Source organism: Osmerus eperlanus, chromosome 16 (assembly GCF_963692335.1).
Source record: "Osmerus eperlanus chromosome 16, fOsmEpe2.1, whole genome shotgun sequence".
Lineage (NCBI taxonomy): Eukaryota > Metazoa > Chordata > Actinopteri > Osmeriformes > Osmeridae > Osmerus > Osmerus eperlanus.
Window position 1 is genome coordinate 6,297,123 of NC_085033.1, and position 23,384 is coordinate 6,320,506.

The window sequence follows — 23,384 nt, forward strand, 5'->3', positions numbered from 1 at the left end:
TGCACACACACACTGCTTTCACAACTGAAAGTTACTAAAACGGCAGATAAGTGAAATGAGAATGTTGAATTTGCATTTCACAAATTCTTTCTTTTCAGCTACTTTTTCTTTCTTTTGATACTTTACATGAATTGTTGAATGATTGACACGGTTGAACTGGAATGATAACTGGCTATCTTCTCTTGCCCCAGTAGTCTGAATTTGGAATTTGAAACATATTCAAAACATTTTCACTTGAATAGAGTAGTATGTAATAAAGTTTGGGTGACTCAGTGGCACCACATGATGGAAGGTGTGGTTTAATTGAGCTTGTTTAACTTTTTATAGTAATTTACACAACTGAGGGGAAACATTATGTACAAATGTACAACCACATTTTCACAAATGTGTTATGTACCCAATCCATTCAGTGTTTCATGTCAATATGGATGTACTCCTTATAGTGATGTATTGGTTTTCTACACTCAACTTCATTGGCATGGGAGACATGGCAGAAGACACTACACTGCCTAGGAATATGTGCTCTTTGAATGTTTGAAATTGCAGCTATGGTTCTGTTGCCTGTGTAATTGTAGTATTAAGGCCCCTTTCATGTTTAACTGTAATTTCTACCCATCAGAAGTGGGAGTCTATGGGCTGCTTGACGAGGGCTGCTAGGCCCCTCTGTCCAGACGTCTCACTCCCTCTCTGTAATTATGGAAATGTACTGTTTGTATTTATAGTCTGAGCCCACAAGCGTCTGGCCTGGTGTGTCTTGCAGCTGGAAAACATAATTGTGTAAATGGTGATACCATGTCTATTGAGTTCAGCTGCGGGTGTATAGACTGGGCCTCAGTTACTCAAATAGATGCAGTTTACCTGTGTCCTTTTCAGGCCTGTGCTTCTGCATCTATTTCAAGTCTAAGTTGATATTCAGGGGGTGGATGTGGTTCATGTAAGGACAATGTGTGAACACGTTTCTAGAAAAGGAACTACTTTGTTGACTAACCTTGTACAATCATTGTGTCATTGTGAAAACTCAGGAAATATCCACATGTATTTTATGTTTAGTTTTTTTTTAATATTTACAATAAATACACAATGTACAGTATAAAATTCATATACAAGTCCATATAAATTTCAGTAAAAAATAAAGATACACAGGACATCAAGCCCTGATAGTGTACACGGGGGCTGGACCCAGCAGTTGCACTCAAGAAAATTTTCAGCTAAGTGATTTTAAATTAAGAACACAGTTGACTATGCTATTCAGGCCATTCAAAACAATGAGGCAGTTTAAATAACAAAACATTGTCTTTGCTCACACAGGTACATTTCACTTAGAAATTATTTTGTCTCCACTATGTTGGCTGACCTGGCAGATTTATGGAAAGTTTTACAGTAGCACACAGTCGCAATAGAAAGGCACTTTTGTGTCCAACAGCACTCCAGTTTTGAAGAAGAGCAGTATAGGGCCAGCCCCTTATTGGCCTGTTTGCCCAAAAACAAATATCTAATGAAGCTTTTCTAAAGCTTTCATATACAACCAAGGTAGTACCAGCTACATTATTACGAAATAATATCACTAAACTTTTATCAATATAAAAAGCTTTGGTCGTGAAGAACAAATTAAATAAAAACAACAAAGAATCGAAAAGTCATGAAATACATCCTATAATTTCCCCGGCCCTCGAGGCCTTACAGGTTCACATGTGCCTCTTCATGTGAAGGGCCAGGTGGTCAGACCTCGAGAAGGCCCGCTCGCACAGATGGCACTGAAAGGGACGGTGACCGGTGTGTTTGCGGTAATGGCGAGTGAGTTCATCAGAACGAGCAAATTTCCATCCGCAACCCTCCCAGCTGCAATGGTATGGCTTTTCACCTGTGTAGACAATGAACGAAGGAGATGTCAACATTTGCACTGCTTAAGCTTTCCTCAAAAGTTAAAACACAATGTTTAGTCTACATTCGGTACGTCATGGTCATTAATATATTGTTACCCCCCCCCCCCCCCAACTAAGATCAACTAAGTCAACTAAAATAAGATTGAAACTCTTACCAGTGTGAGTTCGGTGGTGCGCTTTCAGATGTGAGCTTTTGGTGTAAGTTTTTCCGCAGCCAGCAAAGGTACAGGTGTGTGTCGCCGTCCGCTTCCGTGGCCAGGTGCGCCGTCCTCTCTTGGGCTTGGACTCCAGAAGCTCAAGTGGAGATGACGGGGGTGTCAGCAATACCCTCTGCGGATTTGGCTGCATGCTCAGGCCCTCTTCGTACATGCCAAACTGATGCGCACCGTGATATGAAAGCTGCATCTGGGCAGCTTGAGGTGGAGGAAGGTGTGGGTACGACGGCGAGGAGTGGTACTTCTGGGGGAAGCTCATGGAGTGACACATCGGTGTCTGGATGTCGGAGTTGCCTTGGTCATCTGGGCTAAGCGGCGGCGTCATGGTGCTAATTGCGCGCGGGGAGATGGCAACCCGCGGCTGCTCGAAGGACATCATGCAAGAAACATTTCCCTCTTGCTTGATTTTTGGGCAGTTCTGAGGAGCAATGCCAAAAACTGGCCCGTAACCGTCCATAGATGGTTCAATTTTAATGTTATCAAGTATGTCCTGCTTGGGAAAGGCCGTGGAATTCACATAAAATCTTCCATGTATGCCAGTGCCGCGCGTAATGCAATAATTACTGTCGCTGTGTAGTTCAGTCATGAGACTGGTACTGTACGGTGGAGGCGGTGTGCTGTGTTCCGCTGATGGATAGGTCGTCATGGTGTTTCCCGTCGTGTACATGGCGCTTGGGTCAGCTGAGCCCATATATTCCGCACCTGTTCCAATCGGCGCCACGCTATCCGCTGCAGTTGTGTTGGCGAGTATAAAATCCAAATCCAAGTAATTACTCAGATCCTCGTCGTCCTTTCTGCCGTGACTGTCAATGTTATGTACCATCTCTAGCATTGAACAGCTGGGAGATATTGGTTTGTCAATTTCGCTTTTCCATCTCTGCAAAGGAAAGTTAGAGAGGCCATTAGACACCATATAGTACGTTGAAAGCAAAGCAGAAATGTATCACTGTCCAACTTTTAAGGTGTTGTAAATATGTCATACTTACATTATCCCAACATTTTTCCCTCTGATTTGAGAATGTTGAAAAAGACGGCAGCATTACATCGGATAAGGCCATCGTTTGATGCGATAAACAGTTGTGTATTTATTGTGCGAGAGCCTGTGATCACCTTGTCACACTCAAATGTGTGCGCCTAGCAGACTGTTACTCCAAAGTTGCGCTTCAGAGACATGAACAAGTTTGAATGGTAGGAGGTCCTCTCGACTTTCTAAATACCGTAGCTCGACCAATAGTGCAAGTCCAGGAAATACGTCTAGGATAAGTAAATATAGCCGTTTATAAAGGGTCCCTCTTTAAGTTCGAAGAGCTTTTGCGCTCTGCCTCTCACTCGCTCACGGTCGATCCTACAAGCCTATAAAGCACTGGATCCTCCCTCCTAAACGGTGACGCATGTGGCAAATAGCTCCGCCTATGTAAAAAAAAAAAAAGGGGCTGCACCATCTACAGTTGGAAGTTGTAGGTTACACTAGCAATGAAATATACAGTAGGCAACCATTACATTGCGTAATGTAAGCTATACCCTTAGGACAAAGTTCCAAAATGATCGTTTTGAAAAAAGCTTGAAATTATATACTGGCACTATGATTTCCAATATCTTAAATTGCTTAGTGTTGTGCGTGACACTGAGCAGATTAAAACTGTTTGGGAGAGATAGAGGCGCGGAGAGACATTTACACCTGCTTGCCGCACATCTCCCCCAGTCATTATCATTAGGCATACTGTAAAAGGGTGACTATTGTTCTTGCGCAGCAGGCTTGTCTAAACGCACGCGGCTCCCAGGCGCCAGGGTCGTCTGAAACTCTTTTCACGGTACTTATAGTTTCAAAACTCGGAATTTTGGCGCTATTTAGCATTCTATTCAGGTGTAAATAACGGGTGTTGAAGGCGTTTTTTTGAAATGCAGACGTGTAAAATTTGCATCTCATTCAGGAGCATCAGTTTCGTTCATGTTGAGATACGCCACCCACAACAGTCGAGATTTTCTAGCCATTTTTTTGTTCCCTCCACCAGAATCATTAAACGGTAGGCCTATTTGCGTTAGACGTTCTTGTAGACTTTAATAACGGCCCTAATTACAAGTATTGACAATAGTTTTTTAAAATCTGCTTTATTGAAACAATTAAACATACCACAATGACTGTTACGGCCAAAATACATTTCCCCTTGACTTGCTTATTCTGCTTTTTATGCCAGTTCTGTGGAACATGCGTCACAAGTGTGAATTCTAGTATTGGAGAGAAGCGTGGAATGAGTGGACATAGAACTGGTTAGAGTGAACCCCTGGCCCTGTCCCCACAAACCATTTCCTCATCCAAACTGTAAAACACACACTGTCTGCATCTAACACTCTGAACTGTTATAGGGGGCAATGTGTTCAAACAGTGTCCATAAACTACAGCACTTGCCTAGCAGGGTCAAATAGATATCCAACAAAGACACAACCACAGTTGACCTGCTTACACACACACACAAGATGTCAAAACTTTGGTGTCTAGGATTATGTGAACAAAAATTAAGATCAGGAATGATAAGGTCCAGTTAGATAATGTTCTTGGCATTATATAACTATGACAGTGGGTAAGATAGCATTGAGAAAATGCATTCATTGTTCAAGAAATGAAGGGAGATTGAAACAGATAGCGTACCTTTGGTTTCAGTAGCAAGCAGGGAGGTATCAGTGCAGCCCCCTTGATGGGATGTATTTATGTTTAAATGCTCCTCATGGATTTACCTAGAAGCATCACTCTTAGGAGATGAAATCTCTTAATTTCATTTAGCTACAGGTAACTTTTAAAGGGGTAATCAGGTTTAAGAGGTGCACATTAGAGGAACTGTCATGTGAGCGATATATGGGAAAGTATGTGGAAACATTTACACAATAGTGACATTGGGCAATTCAAAATAACATTTCACAATTCAATAAGTTAAGCGCAAGTGCATCATGTATCTAAAGGAAGACTTCACTCAACTTTTCATTCAATTGTGGTCAAGTAAACATTTAATGTTATATTTACTCATAACTTAATCCGCACAAGGGGTTCAATCTTTAGAGTTCTGATCTCCCTGATCAGGATTCCACAGTGACTGACTGCTTTACAGTATTAACAACAAATGTCACAAAGGTGTACATTTTCTTTCCTTATGGAAAGGGCTACGCGCCTTTGGCTGCGTGCGGAGCTTCCATGGAAAACCCAATCTGGATGCAGAGCGCAGGAGCAGCATGGGACTTCCAGCCAGAGCGGGAGGCAGAGCGAGTTTGAGAGTGAGTGGGATTCTGCTCTGGGTTTATATACCGGGTTATTTTTAACCACATACTCCTTGCTTATTACAGCGTTTCCTCCCTGGACCACTCAGGAAGCACGTTGGGCTCCTTTTCCTGCTCACACGCGGCCAGATTCAAACAGAATCAAAGAATGATAGCATTGAGTCTCACCATCTCCTGTTAGGAAAAGAAGTGTGTGTGTGTGGTGGGGGGGTGGGGGGGGATGCTGGGGACGAAATGTTAAACAGAAAAGGTTAGCACGTGCCAGTGCCGTGAGATTCAAAGACTTGGCCCCTGTCCTGCTCTAATTTCAGAGCACCTCAAATATTTGTGGAAAAAAAAATCGACCTAGACTTTTCCTCTCACTTTTTGACCATTTTACCCAAGGAGCGTTTTGTTTCTTTAGTATACAAGTTTAGTGTAAGGATCCAGTATGTTGCAGTGACCGACATCCATTGTAAACAAATTGACCGAATACAAAAAAGCAGCCACAATAATCTGGTTTGCCTATAAGCAACTATTTATTGATTTAAGTGGATATTGTGTGTCCAGTATTCCACAACAGTACTGTTGATTGGCCATTAGAAACTCACCACATTAACATACAACGCCACCACTAAACAATACAGTCCTAAGGCTACAAAGCACTAAATTTAGCTTTGGGAACATGAGTATGGCCTTGCTTTAGTCACAGTGTACTGGGTACATTTTGTCATAGTCATCCAAAATGGGATGCAGACTTGAAGGTACATTTGAGAGTCACCAACCAAACAATGAGTCAATGTTCCAACAAAAAAATCCAAAATAGTCATGAATTTTCGAGTCTCTACTCAAAAAGTTAATATTAAACATTTATTTACTCTCACATTGTGTTATCATAAAGGTTTTTACTCCATTTAAATATTTGGGAGACATTGATGAAAAAGCACACAATAATCCCTTCTTTAAGTTTAATATAAGGCACTACAGGTAAACATCTAAGTTTATAGTCTCGACACACAGAGCTTAGTAAACAGTGGCTACACTGGCCGGTTGGTCACGTTGCATTCCACATTACATCTATGTTAACAAAACCAGAGTCTGGTTTGAACCAAACCCAAACACATGTTTCAGCAACCAACTTAGCTTTCAGAAAGTGTTATGGAAAACCCACCTTTTGAAAATATGCAGCTAACATGGCAGTCCTGGCTACATGTGGATATAATTGAGTTGAGGCCTAGTAGTGAGGGGGATGGGCTCAATTTATTAGCTGTTAACACTGGGGATCGTACAGACCTCCTCACACACCACACACTTGCATGCCTTGTGCTGGCTATGAAAATGTTTTCTTTCTCCAAAGTGCAAAGAAAGGCGCTTTTTATTTGATTAATGAGAATGGACAGACTCTTTGGCCCAGGGTATTCATGGCTTTGGAGTCTATCAGTGCTTCAAGATATTCCATGTGGTATTTTAGACATACACACATAGATTTGACCTGACTCAATATAAGCCTTGTCATTGAGCACTGCACACTGAATGACTTAAGTTTGGTATATCGTTAAAGTGTAAAGGTCAGTTTCTGTTTCCATGTCTTCAGAAATAGAAATAAACCACCAAAAGATGTACCAAGGGGTGTGTGTACAAGAAACAGCCCGATTGGACCACGACTGTGTCTTCTAGACACCTAATAACCTATTCAGAAGATTTACACGTGGATTTGACAAGGATGAAGCATTGGACAGATAAACACCGTCAGCTCCATGTTACTGTGGAAAGTAGAGTGGAGTCACTTCAAAGCCATGAGGGACCTGTGTGTGTGTGTGTTGTTTCAGCCCCTCTAGATGGGACGACGACAACCAGAAACCTGCGCACATTTGAACATGCCGGACTAAACTGTGCCAGCTGTTCAAATACCATCTCCCTGGCTCCTACACAGGTTACCTATTGAGGCCATGCCCTGCTTGATTGAGTGATCCAGTCTGCACTGCACTTTATAACGTACACACCTCAAAATGGCGACATTTGTGAAACACGAATGAAAACATTCCTTTACGAAGGAATGCAAATGGTATTTCCTCCACTACACCTGGATTATATTCCATGGAAGCATATTCTGAAAACACTTGGAGTCGGTTTGTCATTCTCTCGTTGGTGAATAAGCTAAGGTTACTTCTAAATAACTGGGACCCACCCATAGTATTTGGTTGCACTTTACACGAAGGGAGTGATATTATGAACCAGTCAATACATCTTTTGTGTGTCTTAAAATGTAATTTCTTACTATACAATAAACCTTCATAACCATTTCATATAGCATAGGTTAAATATCCTTTTCAAAAAGAAGATCTCCAATCAGATCGAATTGATCAAGTCCTCTAAAGGACACATGCCTGAAAGAAACGTTGAAACTATGAACTAACACACCTCGCATTTAAACTGTTCACATCTTAGTTCTGGGTTTTAAATCTTCCAAATAATCAAACAATATATACTTAATGTGTGGACTTTTAGTTATGGCTTTCAAAAGAAGGAGGTCACGTTCAAACCACAAAAACGCTCGCTCAAAGGTTCGAAGGTAGGAGGTTATAGTGGCTGGTGACTTGTGGCTCCACTTGTCTTGACAGGACTACTATCAAGGCCTAGGCCGGTCCTAATGTCATTTCCCCTCTCTGTCCCCAGGGCAGCAGGAAACCTGGTATCTATGGGTCTAACGCCACCAGCTTCCCCCGATCCCCACTGATTTGTCAACACCGCCACAAAGCGTTTCTTCCTCCAGGTCAGGCAGGTTCCCCCGGCACATTTCAGATGTTATCACAAAGGGAGCAAGGTGTATCAACCAAAGACAGTAACCCCAAGCCAACAGCCATACCCCCTGTTGCTGTGTGTTTGTGTCCTTTGCTTTTGAAGTGTTTCAAAATGCAGTGCTTGAGCTGCAGGGCGACTCATTTTGTCAAGTCTTATTAGAAGAAGCAATGGGTACATGCAGCAGGTCAAATTCATTTTGATTTCATCCTCCAGTACAGGTAACACCAGTTAGATGGGAGAAACATTGTACAGTTAGGGCAGTTTTAAGGAGGGATTAACTCAATAGGGTGTAACTATGACTGAGTAATTCTGCAGTCGCTTGTCTTCCGTACCGTAGAGTATATGGTCACAGTGTGGTAAACAGACAAACGGGATCCGGCTTGCGGTCATGATTTTAGCACAGGCTCCTTCAGATATTAATGTAACCAGCTTTCATTATGAGCCCCAACACACGACAAGAGGTTGCAGTATGATTAGGTAGTTGATCACATGGGGAAGTCTTCTACATTTAAGGCTTCAACAATGCACAAATCACTTCAGTTTTCTTGAAACTGTTATCTGGGTGTATACTGTGGTGTGGTTTGTACCCAACTGAGCTACAACCAGGGCCGTTCTTGTGCATTTCAAGTATAAAAGTGTGCAGAACTGTCATTGCAGTGAACTGTTATCTGGGTGTATACGGTGACAGAGAATGTGGTTTGTACGGGGCCACAAGTTGGTTTACTCTCTTACTTTCTACTGTTACTTATGTGGGCCAGACTTTCCACGGGTACACACACAAGCCAATGCTGTATCATCTAAATCATTAGTCAGCAAGAGATTAAAAACTGCTGTATACAGACACAAAGTGAATGTGCTTAAAACTAAATAGTCATTCAAACTAAATAAGTAGAAATACACTGTGCAATTTGGAATAAACTAACACAGTGGTACAGGGTTCAGATCAGTAGAGTTTTGCTGTAAATACGCACACAAACAGTCACAAATATCTTTCTTAATCTTAGTCTCAATCTACACCAGACTGCAGTGTAAGCGTGGCAGTAGCACATGTCACATACTCGACAAAGACAACACACCAATAATGGATGTACATGTACCACACCTAGTCCCTATAAGAAATGAAAAGCAGGCTAGTCTATCAATCGGTCTTCAAAAAGGTATAATTATTGTACCATTATGACTCTCCCAATTAACTGCCGATCTTTAAAACAATCACAACCTCGTTAGTTTTTTACCCAGCGCTTGTTAATAACCTTTATCTCTTGTTTTTATCTCTGCCTAAGAAACCCCTCATTGATCTAGTTTCAATAGGGTGTCATTCACTGAGTCTTTGAGAGGATGTTGTTTGATTGCAGGGGTACAGGCTAGTTTGAGTGGTCAGAGTAGGATGGCTATTTACTACAAATTGTTTACTTGACTTAAGACGCCAAAAATCGGTCTGTGCGTTGCTTCATGTTTGTTTTGTATTATGTATTCGTACTTAGAGGTCCAGCAATTTTTTTTGCTGTTGTTTTAAACTGGGTTCAGACATAGCATTATCCAACTGGCAATACAACAGCCTCTCACCCTTTTTCTTTCTTTCTTTCTTTCTTTCTTCTCTCTCTCTCTCTCTCTCTCTCTCTCTCTCTCTCTCTCTCTCTCTCTCTCTCTCTCTCTCTCTCTCTCTCTCTCTCTCTCTCTCTCTCTCTCTCTCTCTCTCTCTCTATCTCTCTCACACGTTCTCTTTATTTCTCTCTCTTTGACCTGCTATGATTTTTTTATTGTGTCAAGGTCAGGCTACTGCACACACCAGGCAGTGCTGATGGAAATGAACCATGGTGTGTGTGTATGTATCATGACTGGGTTTCTTATTCATCCCCCAACTGTTCCCAAGATGTGATCATCGCATGTTGTCACAGTGAATAGTGTGTGTCGGACACACACACTGCCAGTGCTTAGCAACAGCACGCAATGGGGCGGACATTAGGGAGGACAGATATCGTAGTCATTCTTTAGCATTATATGGCAATGACAACATAGGCCGTCGACACAGTCTCCGTTTTTATAGAACACCAATAAAATACAGCCACTTCAGCAAAAAGCTCTTCCTGTTCTTCAAAAGTGCAAAGCATTCTGTGTGAAGCCCTCCAAGAAACCATACCAGCTTGCATCGTTATGGCAACAGAAATGCACAACCTTCTCCACCTTAAAAAAAAGAGGCAGATATCTTAACCTCATGCTTAGGGGCAAAGGTCAAAATTGGCAGCTCAAGGGAGCCAAAATGTCTGTGACCTCTCAGAGTCTCAAAGCGACCTTTCTTGACCTTGACTGTCCACGTAAGGGCCCACCTGCACTTACCGTAACCACTAATTAGCTCAATTTTTTTGCCAGGGTCTTAGCCTAACTGTCAGACTTCATTTTTTCACTTGCTGCTCACTTGAGCTTCAAGCCACGCCGGAGTGGCACATAATAACTCCCAACTCACATTCATCCCTGAGTTGTTGTTATTGTTGGCCTAAGTGGGGTAAATTATAACATGTCTGGGCGTCTCTCCCCTGGAATGCAGGACAGATCGTACTCTTCAACCTGAGGCAGGATTGTGGTGGTGGTGGTGGGGGGGGGGGACGGGACATAAGCGCAGACTGTTTGAGCGACCCCCGGAGCTCTGGGTGACATTCGACTTTCTGTACCGCAGCTGTTTGATCAGACCCCAGGCCAGGGAGAAGTCAGCAGAGGAGATGTGCTTCTGGTAAATGTAGCCATTAACTGGTCTTGCCTTTAAATACATCTTAATTTGAACATGATTACATGTCACACACATCTATAACTAATGGGATAATTGTCTGGGGGAAGTTAAGTGACGTTGAACATAATATAATATGTCCAGCATATACTAGAGGACATACCTAGAGGAGAGAGGCATGCCTTTTGAACATCAGCATGGGCTATTATTGTAGGCCTTGGTAGGCACAAAGTGTCACATTTCATCTATCTGCAGCTCTTGGAGTAGTTAAGAGGTGTGCTCTGCTCGCTAACCACATCCTGTTTTTTTTTCTACATGTGAATCATTTTACAGTTTGACTATTGTTTCCTCGATTTTGTATGCAGGCGCCCTTGTGGTGTGTGGTCATATGCACACCACTTAAAGCCTCGTATGTGTTCTGTGTGCTCGCAACCGGCAATCAGAGTCCCTCCCTGATTCTCCGAGCCATTTGTCTTTTTTTGTGTCTCTGTGTTTGTTCATCTGTATGTTTGTGTGTGTGTGCGCGTGCGTGTGTTTTGTCTCACGGTGGATCTGTTTGCGGAGTGATGTAGTAATGGAAGAAGCATGGTCCTGTGTGTCTGATAGTCCTGTGTTGATGCTCTAGCCACCCCCCCCCCCCCCCTCCACTGCCAGCAAACCAACATCCTCTGCCTCACACTCTGGAACATTTTGGATTCTCACCCTCACCCTTGCTCTCCCCTCCCTGAACAATACCATGCCAGTTGTATTCATATCCCCCTTTGGATCTCATTGCAGATAGTGAATGAGACCTCCCACTAGTCCAAGGCAGCTTTAACACCACTCCATTGAAATCCCATGTGTGTGTGCCCCTCTGTTGTTTTTCAAATCAGAGATTGGCAGGACCACATGTACACCAGTTGTGTATATACAGTGTGTCAGGGAGAAATCCAGGGAAACTGCCAAGCGTAATTTGTTGTTGCAGACTTGGAGTTGGACCGTGTTGAAGATTTATACTCATCTGGCATCCTCCTGACTTTCCCTATCTGTATCGGTCCAGCCAGCGTCAGAGCCAGCTGGGTGGCTGTGGGTTGTTCCGAATCTGTCAGTCTTAAGTGTCGGAGAGACTGGGTGTAAGATACGAATCATTTGGGTTGTAGGTGCCCCCTGAGTTGTTTGTTGAATCGAGAGAGTGAGAGTGAAGGAGAAGAGAGAAACGCAGATACACGCACAGAAACAGAGAGAGAGAGAGAGAGAGAGAGAGAGAGAGAAGTCCAGCAACTACAGAGAGAGAGAGAGAAACTTGAGATTACAGAGAGAAAAGAATAGATACACACACACACAAAGACAGGAATAGGAAGAAGGAGAGAAAAGCTCAACACGTGCACACAACCCGAAGGTAACCCACACAGACCACAAGAAAGTGTCCCCGTTGGTTTTAGAGAGTACTTAACATTCACAATAGAAGTCCCTCATATCATCTCTGCAGTGGTATTTTAAGTCCTGTTGAATCTGACTGGTATCAAGTGCGCAGAAATGACAGAGAAACTCAAGTTGCATGAGGTTTCTGTACCTTTAGCAAATGTGGCTTCCACAAGCAAGGCCTCAATCTTCTGCCTCTCTAAAGTATCATTTAATGGCCATTCTCTTAGATAATTTCTTCCTTGCTCTCCTCATCCGAGACCAAAATTAACTCCCATTGGGAATGTATGGTTGGGTGTGGCCCCTTTACAAGGAATCCACAAAATGGTGGTGTGGTGGGAGATCAGTTCTAATCCAGCAAACCAATGTTAGGGGACCATAGCGGCCATTTTGTAAGGAGATGTGGGGAAGGAACTTTGACTGCAATTGTGGTGGTGTAGTTCAAAAAGCATCCTTCAAGTTATTCCATTTTGGTCAACTTTGGTACTTAGAAGTGTAGGATAGGGTCCAAATATGTATGGGGAGATGATTTAACGTGTTCTTATTTTGCTGAACCTTCAGTATGCCGTCATCGTGATCTACCATGAGAGACGTCAGTTCCAGAACGTCCTTTTGGTCCCCTGCTTTTCACGGAATGTGCGCAAGCTCTCTGATTGTTCTCTTTCCTGCGACTCCACACTGGCCTTTGTTTCTGGCTCATGGCTGGCTAATTACGGAATTCCGTCAGAGCTCCTACTGCTCACCCGCACTTTCGTAATGTCACCCTGCGCATAAGGTATTTCTGGCTCTGTTCTCATGCTTTTCCCCATTCAAGCAAAAGATGACAAAGTTGGCACGAACATTCTCCATCGGAATGCCGAGGCTAAAAAGAGAGCTTGTGGCAATAACGAATCACTTGTGCCCTCCCAGGGCATTATTCCAAATATAGGCACCTGGATGAAACACCAAAACTATAGGAACCTCGTTCCAATCCCATACATCTTTATTTATCATAATTCAATTCAACTGATTTTCTAAATTGCTTTGTACTCTGGCCATATGACAAAAAAAACAATTTCTTGTATTTCAGAAAAAGTATCCTCTATAACTAGAAATAAGAAAACAACGATTGCAAATTTACAAATGGAAACTCTCAAGGAATGATGGGAGGTGCAGTGAGGTCAGTGTTTTCTACTATGGGTGTTCATGTCCTCTTTCTTAACTAATTGGTTTTGTGGTGTACCCTGCCATGAAATCTATAAACTAACGAAGCAGATGTTCCTTTCTACACAACAGTGTCAGCAAACACAGAAATGCAGAAGTTGTACTGTGGCAGCAGCAGCAGTGAAAACTTGGGTCTGAGCATTCGCAGAGGGCTTGCTTTCCTTTTATACCACCTCCTGAAATAAGCCCACTCCCATTGGCTGAGAGCAGAACTCTTATTGAATCGCATTGGACCAATTAGCAAGTAACACTTCCTGTTCTGTGAAAGATGTTTCCTGTTGATAGTAAGCTTGGAGCTGACGGAGAAAGAGGGGCCTGTTGAAACTCTGCCAGTGCTTCCCTGACCTTTACGGCACTGGCGGAAAATGTGATGCTGCTGGTTTAAGTGAGGTGTATGTGTTCACAGGCATATGGCTACACATACACACACACACACACACACACACACACACACACACACACACACACACACACACACACACACACACACACACACACACACACACACACAGGCCTGATGATAAACACTGTTGGGGTCAAAATGTAAACACACATCTGCCACCAGCTTGTTGGTCTGAGTCACTTTTGCCATGTCATGGCAACAATCCCTACCTCTGTCATGTCATTCAGCTGCCTTAAAAAAACGTTCCTTCTTGCTGTTTCCCTCTCTGTCTCCCCCCACCCCACCCCCCCGCCCCTCTCGATATCGCGCTGTCTTTCACATGTACGTGTCTAACTGACGATGCTTCAGTTTTCCTCTTATGGGTGACTCTTACTTTCCTCTTGACAGAGTTCAAACAGACCACACCACATAGCCCTTCACTGCAAACAACTGCTCTCCCAAAGGGTCTCTTGTAGTAGGTTTGATGGTCAGCATCAGACCTGTACAGATATGTTGACGTGTGTAAAAGCTGTGAATATGAGGCACCAGGTGTCTCTGGTTAGTTTAAGTAATACACTTCTGCCTAGCTATCTTTTTACTACTTCATACTAATGTGTCTTGTCAGTGATAACAGTGAGTTGTTTAACTCTTCAAAACAATTAATTCTTCTTCTTCACACTCTTTAGCGCCCCACACTCTTCTTCTACAGCAGAGCAGAGGGGCTATGGTAGTAGCCACAGGTTGAAAGGAATGTCTACCGTCTGGACGGGAAAATGTAATCAGCTGAGGTTAGCATATTAGGCAGGTTTCCCTCCCACTCTCTACTCTCACTCTCTTCCTCTCTGTTCCTCTCACACACACACTCAGTTAGACACACACACACTGACAGATTTACAGTTATCGTACTTGCTCATATGTACGCACACACACGCACTCACTCACTCTCTGTCCGTCTCTCTCTCTCGTGCACTTTCTCTCTTTTTTTGTACACAGTTTCACTTAAGAAATGCCACCTTTTCTCAGCTATTTTCCTCTGTTTTTATATACTTGGGTCTGTGGCACAAGAGGTCACCTTGTGTGTCCATGTGACACAACAGAGGGGTCTGTGTAGATCTGTGGGAGGTGAATGTTTTTTAAGTCTCTTCTGGGAATATCTTTATCTCAGTGTTGTGAGGGACCCATAAGGCTTCTCCACACATTCCCTCCCTCCCTCCCTCCCTCCCTCCCTCCCTCCCTCCCTCCCTCTCCTCTCTCTGTACTGGAACAGAGAGAGAGAGAGAGAGAGACTAAAAGATAATTAAGTTGTATATGAATACCACACTGTAGTTTTAAACCAGCACAGAACAGACGCCCTACTGTTTGTGCTTCTCTCTCATGAACGCAGCATGCCCACTGTTTTTGCCTGGTGGAAACTGTTAAGTGAGCAGAAACTGGCATGTTGGAGGTATGAAAATTAGACATAATACACATTTTCTTTCCATTTTCTTTCCTGTTTATAGACCTGTTGATCGTGCTTGAGTTGCAGTTACAAAAAACTGCAGTCAGATATGAGCATTTTTCACATTCTAGATTATAATTTATTTAAATCGTCTTCAACGTCATAGCATAACATAATGATAATACTTTAATTATAAGACTTTAGTTGTGTGTGATATGGAGACAGTATATTGATTAAAGAAGTCCTTCATCTATTGAAATTAAACAATACCACTATAGGGCTTGTTCACATTTAAATGACTCATTCTTCATTTGTATCAGACTCTTCAGAGGAAACTCAGAACACAGCGTGTTCAAGACAAAAGTCACTCCCATCTTGGCATTTGTGACTTCTGCTCAGAGGAGATGTATTTTTCCTGAAAACTCTGATATACTTTGTGTCAGGGGTAATAGTCATCATACAAATGCACACATTTTCAGAGTTCTTTGCTGTAAGCAGGGTTCGAATTACGGGGGGGCTTGTGGGGGTTTGACCCCCCTAATTAAGACTTGGACCACCCCAAAATAGGTAAAAAGAACAAGTCGTGGGGTCGATATATTTATATATCATTCTTACCTGTAATCGTAAATATTACTTTACGCCCTGGAGAAGAAGTTGACCCCCCCGATTGACATTGTATAATTCGCACTCTGGCTGTAAGGCATCAGTCATTTCCTTCAAGTTCAATATTAAAGACAGACAACGATTCATAAACTACCTTGAATTTATTTAAATGAAAACAGTAACCGTTTTGTGTCCTTAATTTTTTCTCACTATGATTTTTCACAACATTGTTTAATGATGATAAATAACTCATCGCCAGCTACCACAAAACAACATATTTTCAACTGTCTGAAACTTAATATTCCTTCAAATGTGTATGGAGGTTCTGGTCCCAGGTCTTAACACTGCCCCCCTCTATTAAGCAAAGCGTAACTCCCACTCGATACTGTAGCTTTAAAAAAAAAAACTGTCATTGCTCAATCCCAATTGCTTCAGACACCCCATTCCTGGGAAAATGAATGTGTGCCCTTGTTACAAATATAGTTTTTTTTGGTCGCCACCATGGGCTGCTATTTCTCAGGGTTGTGGGCTACTTTAATAACTACTTTGATCCCACTCAGGTTTGGAGATGGAGATTACACAGCCTCTAAGAACAATCTGCTTCCATTCTTTGGGTGAAACCACACGGCAGTCAAGGCTGAAGGGACGTCATCCTTGCACACTTCATCTCCATCCACCTTTGTCCCAGATCCTCATTCTCTTTCCCCCGGACCCTGACAGGTTGACCACAGGAAGGTCCTCACCGCTGAAGCATTTTGACTCAATGTTAGCTGAAGCTTAAGAGAAACAGGTTAACATGAAGCCACTAGACTTGTCAGCTCTGGCTCTGTTTTCGCTTCCTATTTTTTATGAGCACTGTAAAAGGAAAAGGTGGCATCTTGAAAAATGTGTGCTTCTTTCATTAGGTCAATGATTTTCATACACAAAACATTCTCAAGACCAACATTTTTGTCAGAATGTTTGCACTGCATTTGGGTCCTGTCAAGTCTTTGTGCTCTTCTGGATCAGAGTGATGCATCTTTTCAGCCACTGTATGTTTTTCAGTTGCTGTTAGTCTCCAGTTGGGAAGTTGACTAGCCACTTTTCATCCTCTTTATGGGCCTCTTTTACACTTTGTCATAGAAAATAGTCAAGTTACGCCCATAACCATTTATCTTCCTGTACTGTAAACAGAAACCTTGAGCGAAACAAAACCCAGGCTACACATGACCTTTTTAGTTACAAAACATTTTTCCACTTCAACTCTGAGGGTAATTTCCTATAAGAGATCAATAAAGTTACATTCAAAGCAATCTAAAAGGAACAATCTCACCAAACTCTTGTGTACAGGCCGACCTGTCTGTCTCACCACATCAACTGCTCTTTTGAGTTGTGTGTGGATGTGGGAAAACTATGCAAATATACGGTCCAGGATAAGCAGCGTTTCTGTGACTTCCAATGCACCAGCCTGACTTTGCCACAGTGCACAAATGGGATTACCAAATCCATACAACCAGTTATCTGGGCACAGAAAATGCGGTTTGGTGTGCTCATCGATTTTGGAGATGCAAAGGAGCAGGAGTCTAATTAGTCTGGTACACCTTGTCCTCAGGTCTGTGTGACTAACCACATCAGTCAGCACGATACTTGGCACATTCGAAACATAACATGTCATCCTGTCAGATAAAAAAGACAGATGGTTTGATGTTTTATGACATTCAGAAAAAAAAGGTTAATATCCAAATGTACAACACACAGGATATGCAAAGCCTTTATAACGTGTGTGCGGAGGAACCCGGCCCAGACGATGTGATATGCACCGTTGGGAGCAAGTGAAGTAAGGCCTGATGTTTACAGAGTGACTCACCGCCATACCAGGTCCATGTTTGCACACAATTGGCATGGCCATGTGACTGAGGCGGCTGGGCAGGATCCTACTGCAGGTAGAATAAAAGATAACAAGATCCATCACACAGTACACACACCTGTCGAATGATCCCTTTCGACAGTGGATGGGCAGCGGTGTATGTGTTTACATGCATGACTCAGAACATTTTTCCAAATGCACAATATGTGTGCACACATGCCTAAAAATCATGGATAAAGCTGGATACACATGTTTGGACGTTGAAGCCAACAACTGATTATCGAGAGCTGGGTGTAACTGTCTTACATCTATCTGCAATCTGCTATCCGCCTGGGCTTGTGCTCCCTATCCACCTGTGCTGGTCGTCCATGTGCCAATGAGACTGAGTCACTCTGACAGCTCTATCCACCCAAGCAGCAGTGACTCAGGGTGAAGTAGAACTCGGAGTGTTCCTACTGTATCACTGCCATTCACTTTCTCCTAACAGACTGTACCTGTCTAACCGGACACTGGGAGTGAGAATGTGAGTCTTTTTTTGGAGTGCTTACAAAAAAACGAGTCACTATGGCTTGAAAGGGCTCAGCATAAATAGCCCGTGACTCTATCCTCAACGTCTGCATGGTGTGTTTGTGTGTGCAAGGCCTCGTCGTCTGGACAAAAAAACACAGTGTGCACGTGTGGGTGGTTAAACTATGTCTGGGTCCGACCAAGGGTTATGCAACCCACAGAAGACAGCAGCCAAGATATGAAGCTCAGTCGCTTATCTCCTGCCTGGCTCCTCTCCTTGAGACAGCATTGCCTCTACTCCAGCACCAGTTTACGACTAAAGAGGAAAGGATTGTCATAAACGAGCAATGGCTGAACTGATAACTGCACTCTGCATGAGGATCCCCTTTAATTAGCGCACTTTATAGCCTTGTGGATGCAGTGAAAGCATGTTATGGACGCTAGGAAAGTAAACACTACTTGGGAGGGCGCAGTGTCCACATGGAGCTTACCCTCAGCCATGTTCTGTTGTCGTTTGATAAAAAGGGGGTAGGGGGACCTGTATTTTATGTAGAAGATTGCACAAATGTAAATGTTAGTTATCATTGAAAAGAAGGGGATTCTTTACTCAGTAAGTATGGTAATGATCCCTGGGGGAATATTACACTGTTACAGTAGTAACGCCATCCAGACAGGTCAGTAACGGTACAAAGTAAACAAAACACATTATATAAATCTATGATTTACAGTATTCTGTTTACAGTACTGCAACTAGCAAGCAATGGTTATCCATAGCATTTGTAGCAAGTGTCTTGCCTAAGGTGTGCAACACACTGGTGTGAGTCAAGTATGTTGTAGTTGAACCGAGAAAGCAGGTATGACAGACGGCATATTTCTTTGACAAATACTAAGAATCTAAACTAGTTCTCACCCTTTCATTTCGTCAAGTGTCCTAAGGAATAGCGTAGGCTTTAGAATCTTCTCCTGTCAGGGCTCACAAACCCACCTGACCACACACCTCCACTTCTTTCAGCCGCTCTCACGAGTAGGATCCACCACAAACCCGGCTCTGACCAATGAGCATCGAGCGCCAGCTGCTTTGGCTCCCCATCCCCTCCCACCCCCATGTAAAAAAGAAGCTCTTTAAATGACTGAAATATTTCAAATGCCTGTCCCCAAACAAAAGAGAAGAAAACACAAAGTGGTGGGGTTGAGAGAAAGGAGGGAGCCCTGACCCCAGGTTGACCAGAGAGGAACTTAATCCTAGTTTACGTTGACCTCACTCAGCAGCCTTCTCAAGTGCTAGATGGACGGGTTGGAGGGCCTTCAGGTTTCTCTTCTCACCTGGAGACTCTGAGAGACCTGCGGTTGACCCTGGAGTTATGCAGTGACTTCACCTGGCCAAGAGACCGGCGTGAAGAAGTGACGGTTGACTCTTGTCAGCTGTGCTGCGCTTAATGCTGTGAGTCATTAAGACAAATGTTCTATCGCCATATAAGTGAATTCATAAATGTTGCCACCCTATTATACTTCGATCGTTTCTGAGCAATGCACTGTATGTATGTGCATGTGTGACCTTCTGGTGACCACTCCTATGCCTATGAGTTATAAGACTCATAGTTCTGTGCAATACAGGCATTAATCCTTACCAATTTGGACGGATTTTGAATGTAAATCTTGCTCTTTACACCTATGGTGAGATTATCGGGATCTGTAGGTGCAGAAAGTAATGTGCCTTTTTGTTCTTCATGACTAATAACATGTGTTTTGTGTGTGTGTACATGAACTATCTTCCCATTCCACGTTCTCCATCTGCTACCTGCCGGTTCAGGTTGTCTCATTTTAAGCCCCACCTAACCACAGTGTTTTTTATAGATACAAAGAGATGGGTGGGGGAATTTGTGTAACTATAAGTGATCCTATAAGTAATTACCATGCTTGATGTAGACTCTGTATTTGGAATGCCTTTGTTTAAAGGACAGTTCAAAATCACTCGAGGCTCTGGTATGATTCAAAGAAATGTATTTAGTCATTAAAAGCATTGAAGACACAACCTAGATGCAACCTATGGATGCAGTGTAGTCTAGTAATATGTGGACATGCTGTCCATTTCAAACATCCCCCACTCTTGTATCACTGCTTATTTTGTAGGTGACATCCAGGAAATCCTCGTGGGCACATGGCTTACCTGCATAACATATGGACAGCACCACAGTATCTATAGCCATTATAGAGCAATGGATTCCATACAAGTGGAACAGGGCTATATTGAAGGCTTCCCCACTGAGGAAAGAGAGAGACGTTTTCTTTACCTATGATTCGGCGCTTGTTAAGGAAGACAAAAGCTACGCACTCCCACTTGTGTACAAGAGCACTGATAATACTATGCTTTTGACAAACAACAAATTATTCTAACAGCAAAGTGACATGTTTTTGACTTGAACATAGAGTGAGCCTACTCCCAAAGGCATGTTTAATTTTGTTAAGTCTGATGCTGGAGTTTGTCAGTCAAAACCAAATGAAATCTTAATGACTTATTCAGAGAAGTGAGCTTTTGTGCTCTGTGAACACGTCTGATACGGTTTGCCTAGTTAACCTAATCGTGGCAGGTCAGTTCACAGACTGCTTAAGGGATATACTTCTAGTTTTCATGGGTATAAAAGGCTTTCAGGGTGAGATGAGGTATTTTCATGCTTAAGGTCCCTAATCTGATAATGCATCTGAGGTGTCTTTGCTGGAGTGAGATGTGGAGTAAGTGCTCTTTAAATCACCTGAGGTGTTGCAGTGTGTGTTTATGTCTGTGTGTACAGTCTATGTGTGTGTGTGTGTGTGTGTGTGTGTGCGTGTGTGTGTGTGTGTGCTTGAAGTAAAATACATGACACAATGCAGAGAACATGAACACAGACACACGCAAAAAAAAAAAAGATTAAGAAAATACGATTTTGTAAAAAAAAATGATATACTGGTAGGCTATTAGTAATATTAGCATTCAAAGCATAAAAGTAAACCAAAGAACAACAATGAAAACAAACAACAATTCCAACAATCCATTGGTCAATGTTCCTGCAGGCATAAGCAGGGTGATAACACTTTAGTGAAAGCTGGCAGTGGGTTCAACACAGAGATGACGACACATGCTGCAACTGCTTACGTGCACACTAGCACACACGCACACATGCCCTACCACACACATGCTCATGTGCCACCTGTGCCATGAAACAGTATTGGAATGGGGCTGGACTGACAAAGTTAAATAACTTGTCATACCTCCTTTTCTTAGGAAAGTGCATCAGCGCCTTAAACAAAGAAACAGTTTTCTCTGTACATATTTGTTCATTGTATTTGCTGACTGCTTTTCTCTTTGTGTTCAAGCTCCCTGAACCCACCACCTTATTATTTTATCATCTGAATTGTTAGCTTTTACTCTGACACCGGCACACTCGCTTGGTAAATATTAACATGGCCACTTCTGACACAGTTGCGATATGATTAATAGTCGAGTAATTAAAGACACTCATTTGACAGTCCGTAGTGCACAACGGATGTTTTTTTATGGAACTGATCTTTAAGGGAATTTTGTATTTACTCTATGTTGTTTTCCAGATATGTATTTAAATACATGGTGGTTAAAGTAGTTGATTGACCTTCACACGGCCAGGTCAAAGTACTTCTCCACATCTTGCATTGACAGAGACACAATGAAATGATAGTGTGTGATGATTGAGTGAATGTAAAGGCAGAGATGAATAAAGCGTAGCAATGAATTCCTTTGCCGTCTTGCGGTAGATGTTTCAGTAGATAAGGATCTGAGATGTAGGAAGGTCAGCGGATTTTAAGGCCCAGTTTAGGTCACCTGTTGTCTGAAAGGAAGGTCGGTCCTTTCTGGTGAGGGAGGAACAAAGTGTGTGTGTGTGTGTGTGTGTGGGGGGGGGTGGATCCAGTGGAGTTGGTTTGGAACATCACTCATGTGAGTAGCCATGTCTGTGACCGAATGACCCAAATATCTTCCCCCGAAGCTTACTGATTTATTATTAGGTCTAGATAGTGTTAGCTCTTCCTTTTGGCTGTAAAAGCCTGACTTCTACTTGTCGTCCACCCTCTGCCACCCCCCCCCCCTTACACCTCATGCCCTCCCCCCTCCTCCACCCCTCCACTCTCTCTATTCCACCCTTCACCCCTCCCCCTTCCTCCCCTCTCTATGCCCCCCTCTCCCTCCCTCCACCCTCCTATCCATCTTGGGTTGCCTGTTAGTCAAGTATGATGGCCCTAGGCCTACCTGCAGCATAATCCCCAGTCCAGACGTCTGCCACCAGTCTCACCACCTCTCTGGGATAGTATTGTGGGGAGAGTCTTGTGTTGTCTTTGTGTGTGTGTGTGTCATTTGTGAGGGGGGAGGGGGTAGTCCCTTAACTGTGAAGGGAGTCATTCATTGTGAGGTAGCAAATACATGTCTTTCCTGAGAGCAGCAGATGAAAAGCCATGGTCTTGGTTCAATTCGGTTACCAGTTCAATTTGTGCTTGTAATGCTTTGTTCAAGGGCACAATAGTCAAGATTGTAGCGGGCAGCAGAGACCAGACATTTTCTGTTTTGGTTACTTCCTTCAGTTTCTGCAGTGTCACATTCTCTCAGCTATAGTATATGTGCAACGCTGTCAAGATCCGCTCTCATAATTTTTTTCATGTAGCCTCTGTCACAACTATTGTATGCCACAAGTCACACTTTCGAGTTTCCCCCCCTCTGGTACTGCGGTCAGATTTTCCCGTAATTGTGACAAACCGTTCTGCTGAATTTGCAAAAAAACAACGCACAGGCAAAAACAGACAGTTTTTATACATGGGCCTACATACACACACACAAACAGAGAGAGAGACACATACACACAGTACAAGCACAATCATGTTTTGACTCCAATCTCTCAGCCCAGGATGCTGTGATTAAACCTTTCAATCCTTGTGACTCTGCCTGCCTTATTTAAAAAGGCTGTCTTACTGCTAGCCCATTGTTTGAGCTAATCACAGAATTGTTGGACATCAAATCAGACAGTCTTTTAATGTTTCTCAGCAGGATGCCCTATCAGTCTGCCCAGCTTGAGTCTGCTGTCTGCTGCTTTCCATGCAGAGATCTTATCCTTCCAGCTATTTATTGACCAAGAGTCA

At 43.0% G+C, this 23,384-nt stretch overlaps 1 protein-coding gene and 1 long non-coding RNA gene across 2 annotated transcripts; one reads left to right on the forward strand and one right to left on the reverse strand.

Moving 5' to 3' along the window:
- Positions 1-1,027: 1,027 nt before the first annotated feature.
- klf2b (Kruppel like factor 2b) lies at positions 1,028-3,426 on the reverse strand. Its single transcript, XM_062482387.1, has 3 exons — positions 3,085-3,426; positions 2,039-2,975; positions 1,028-1,861 (listed from the first exon to the last, which is right to left on the reverse strand). The coding sequence occupies exons 1-3, from the start codon at positions 3,154-3,156 to the stop codon at positions 1,686-1,688; spliced, it is 1,185 nt and encodes a 394-aa protein (XP_062338371.1). The 5' UTR covers positions 3,157-3,426; the 3' UTR covers positions 1,028-1,685.
- Positions 3,427-3,773: 347 nt separating this feature from the next.
- Positions 3,774-5,554, forward strand: LOC134037083 (uncharacterized). The gene is made up of 3 exons (XR_009932485.1): positions 3,774-4,122; positions 5,250-5,362; positions 5,432-5,554. It is a non-coding gene; the product is annotated as an uncharacterized LOC134037083 (long non-coding RNA).
- Positions 5,555-23,384: the final 17,830 nt, after the last annotated feature.

Bases quoted from the DNA above. Each gene is read 5' to 3' on its own strand.
- klf2b (XM_062482387.1), bottom strand. From the start codon at position 3,156: ATGGCCTTATCCGATGTAATGCTGCCGTCTTTTTCAACATTCTCAAAT. The intron at 2,976-3,084 runs GTAAGTATGACA...TTTCCTTTGCAG, and splicing joins GGGAAAAATGTTGGGATAAT to AGATGGAAAAGCGAAATTGA. The intron at 1,862-2,038 runs GTAAGAGTTTCA...TTGTCTACACAG, and splicing joins GCACCACCGAACTCACACTG to GTGAAAAGCCATACCATTGC.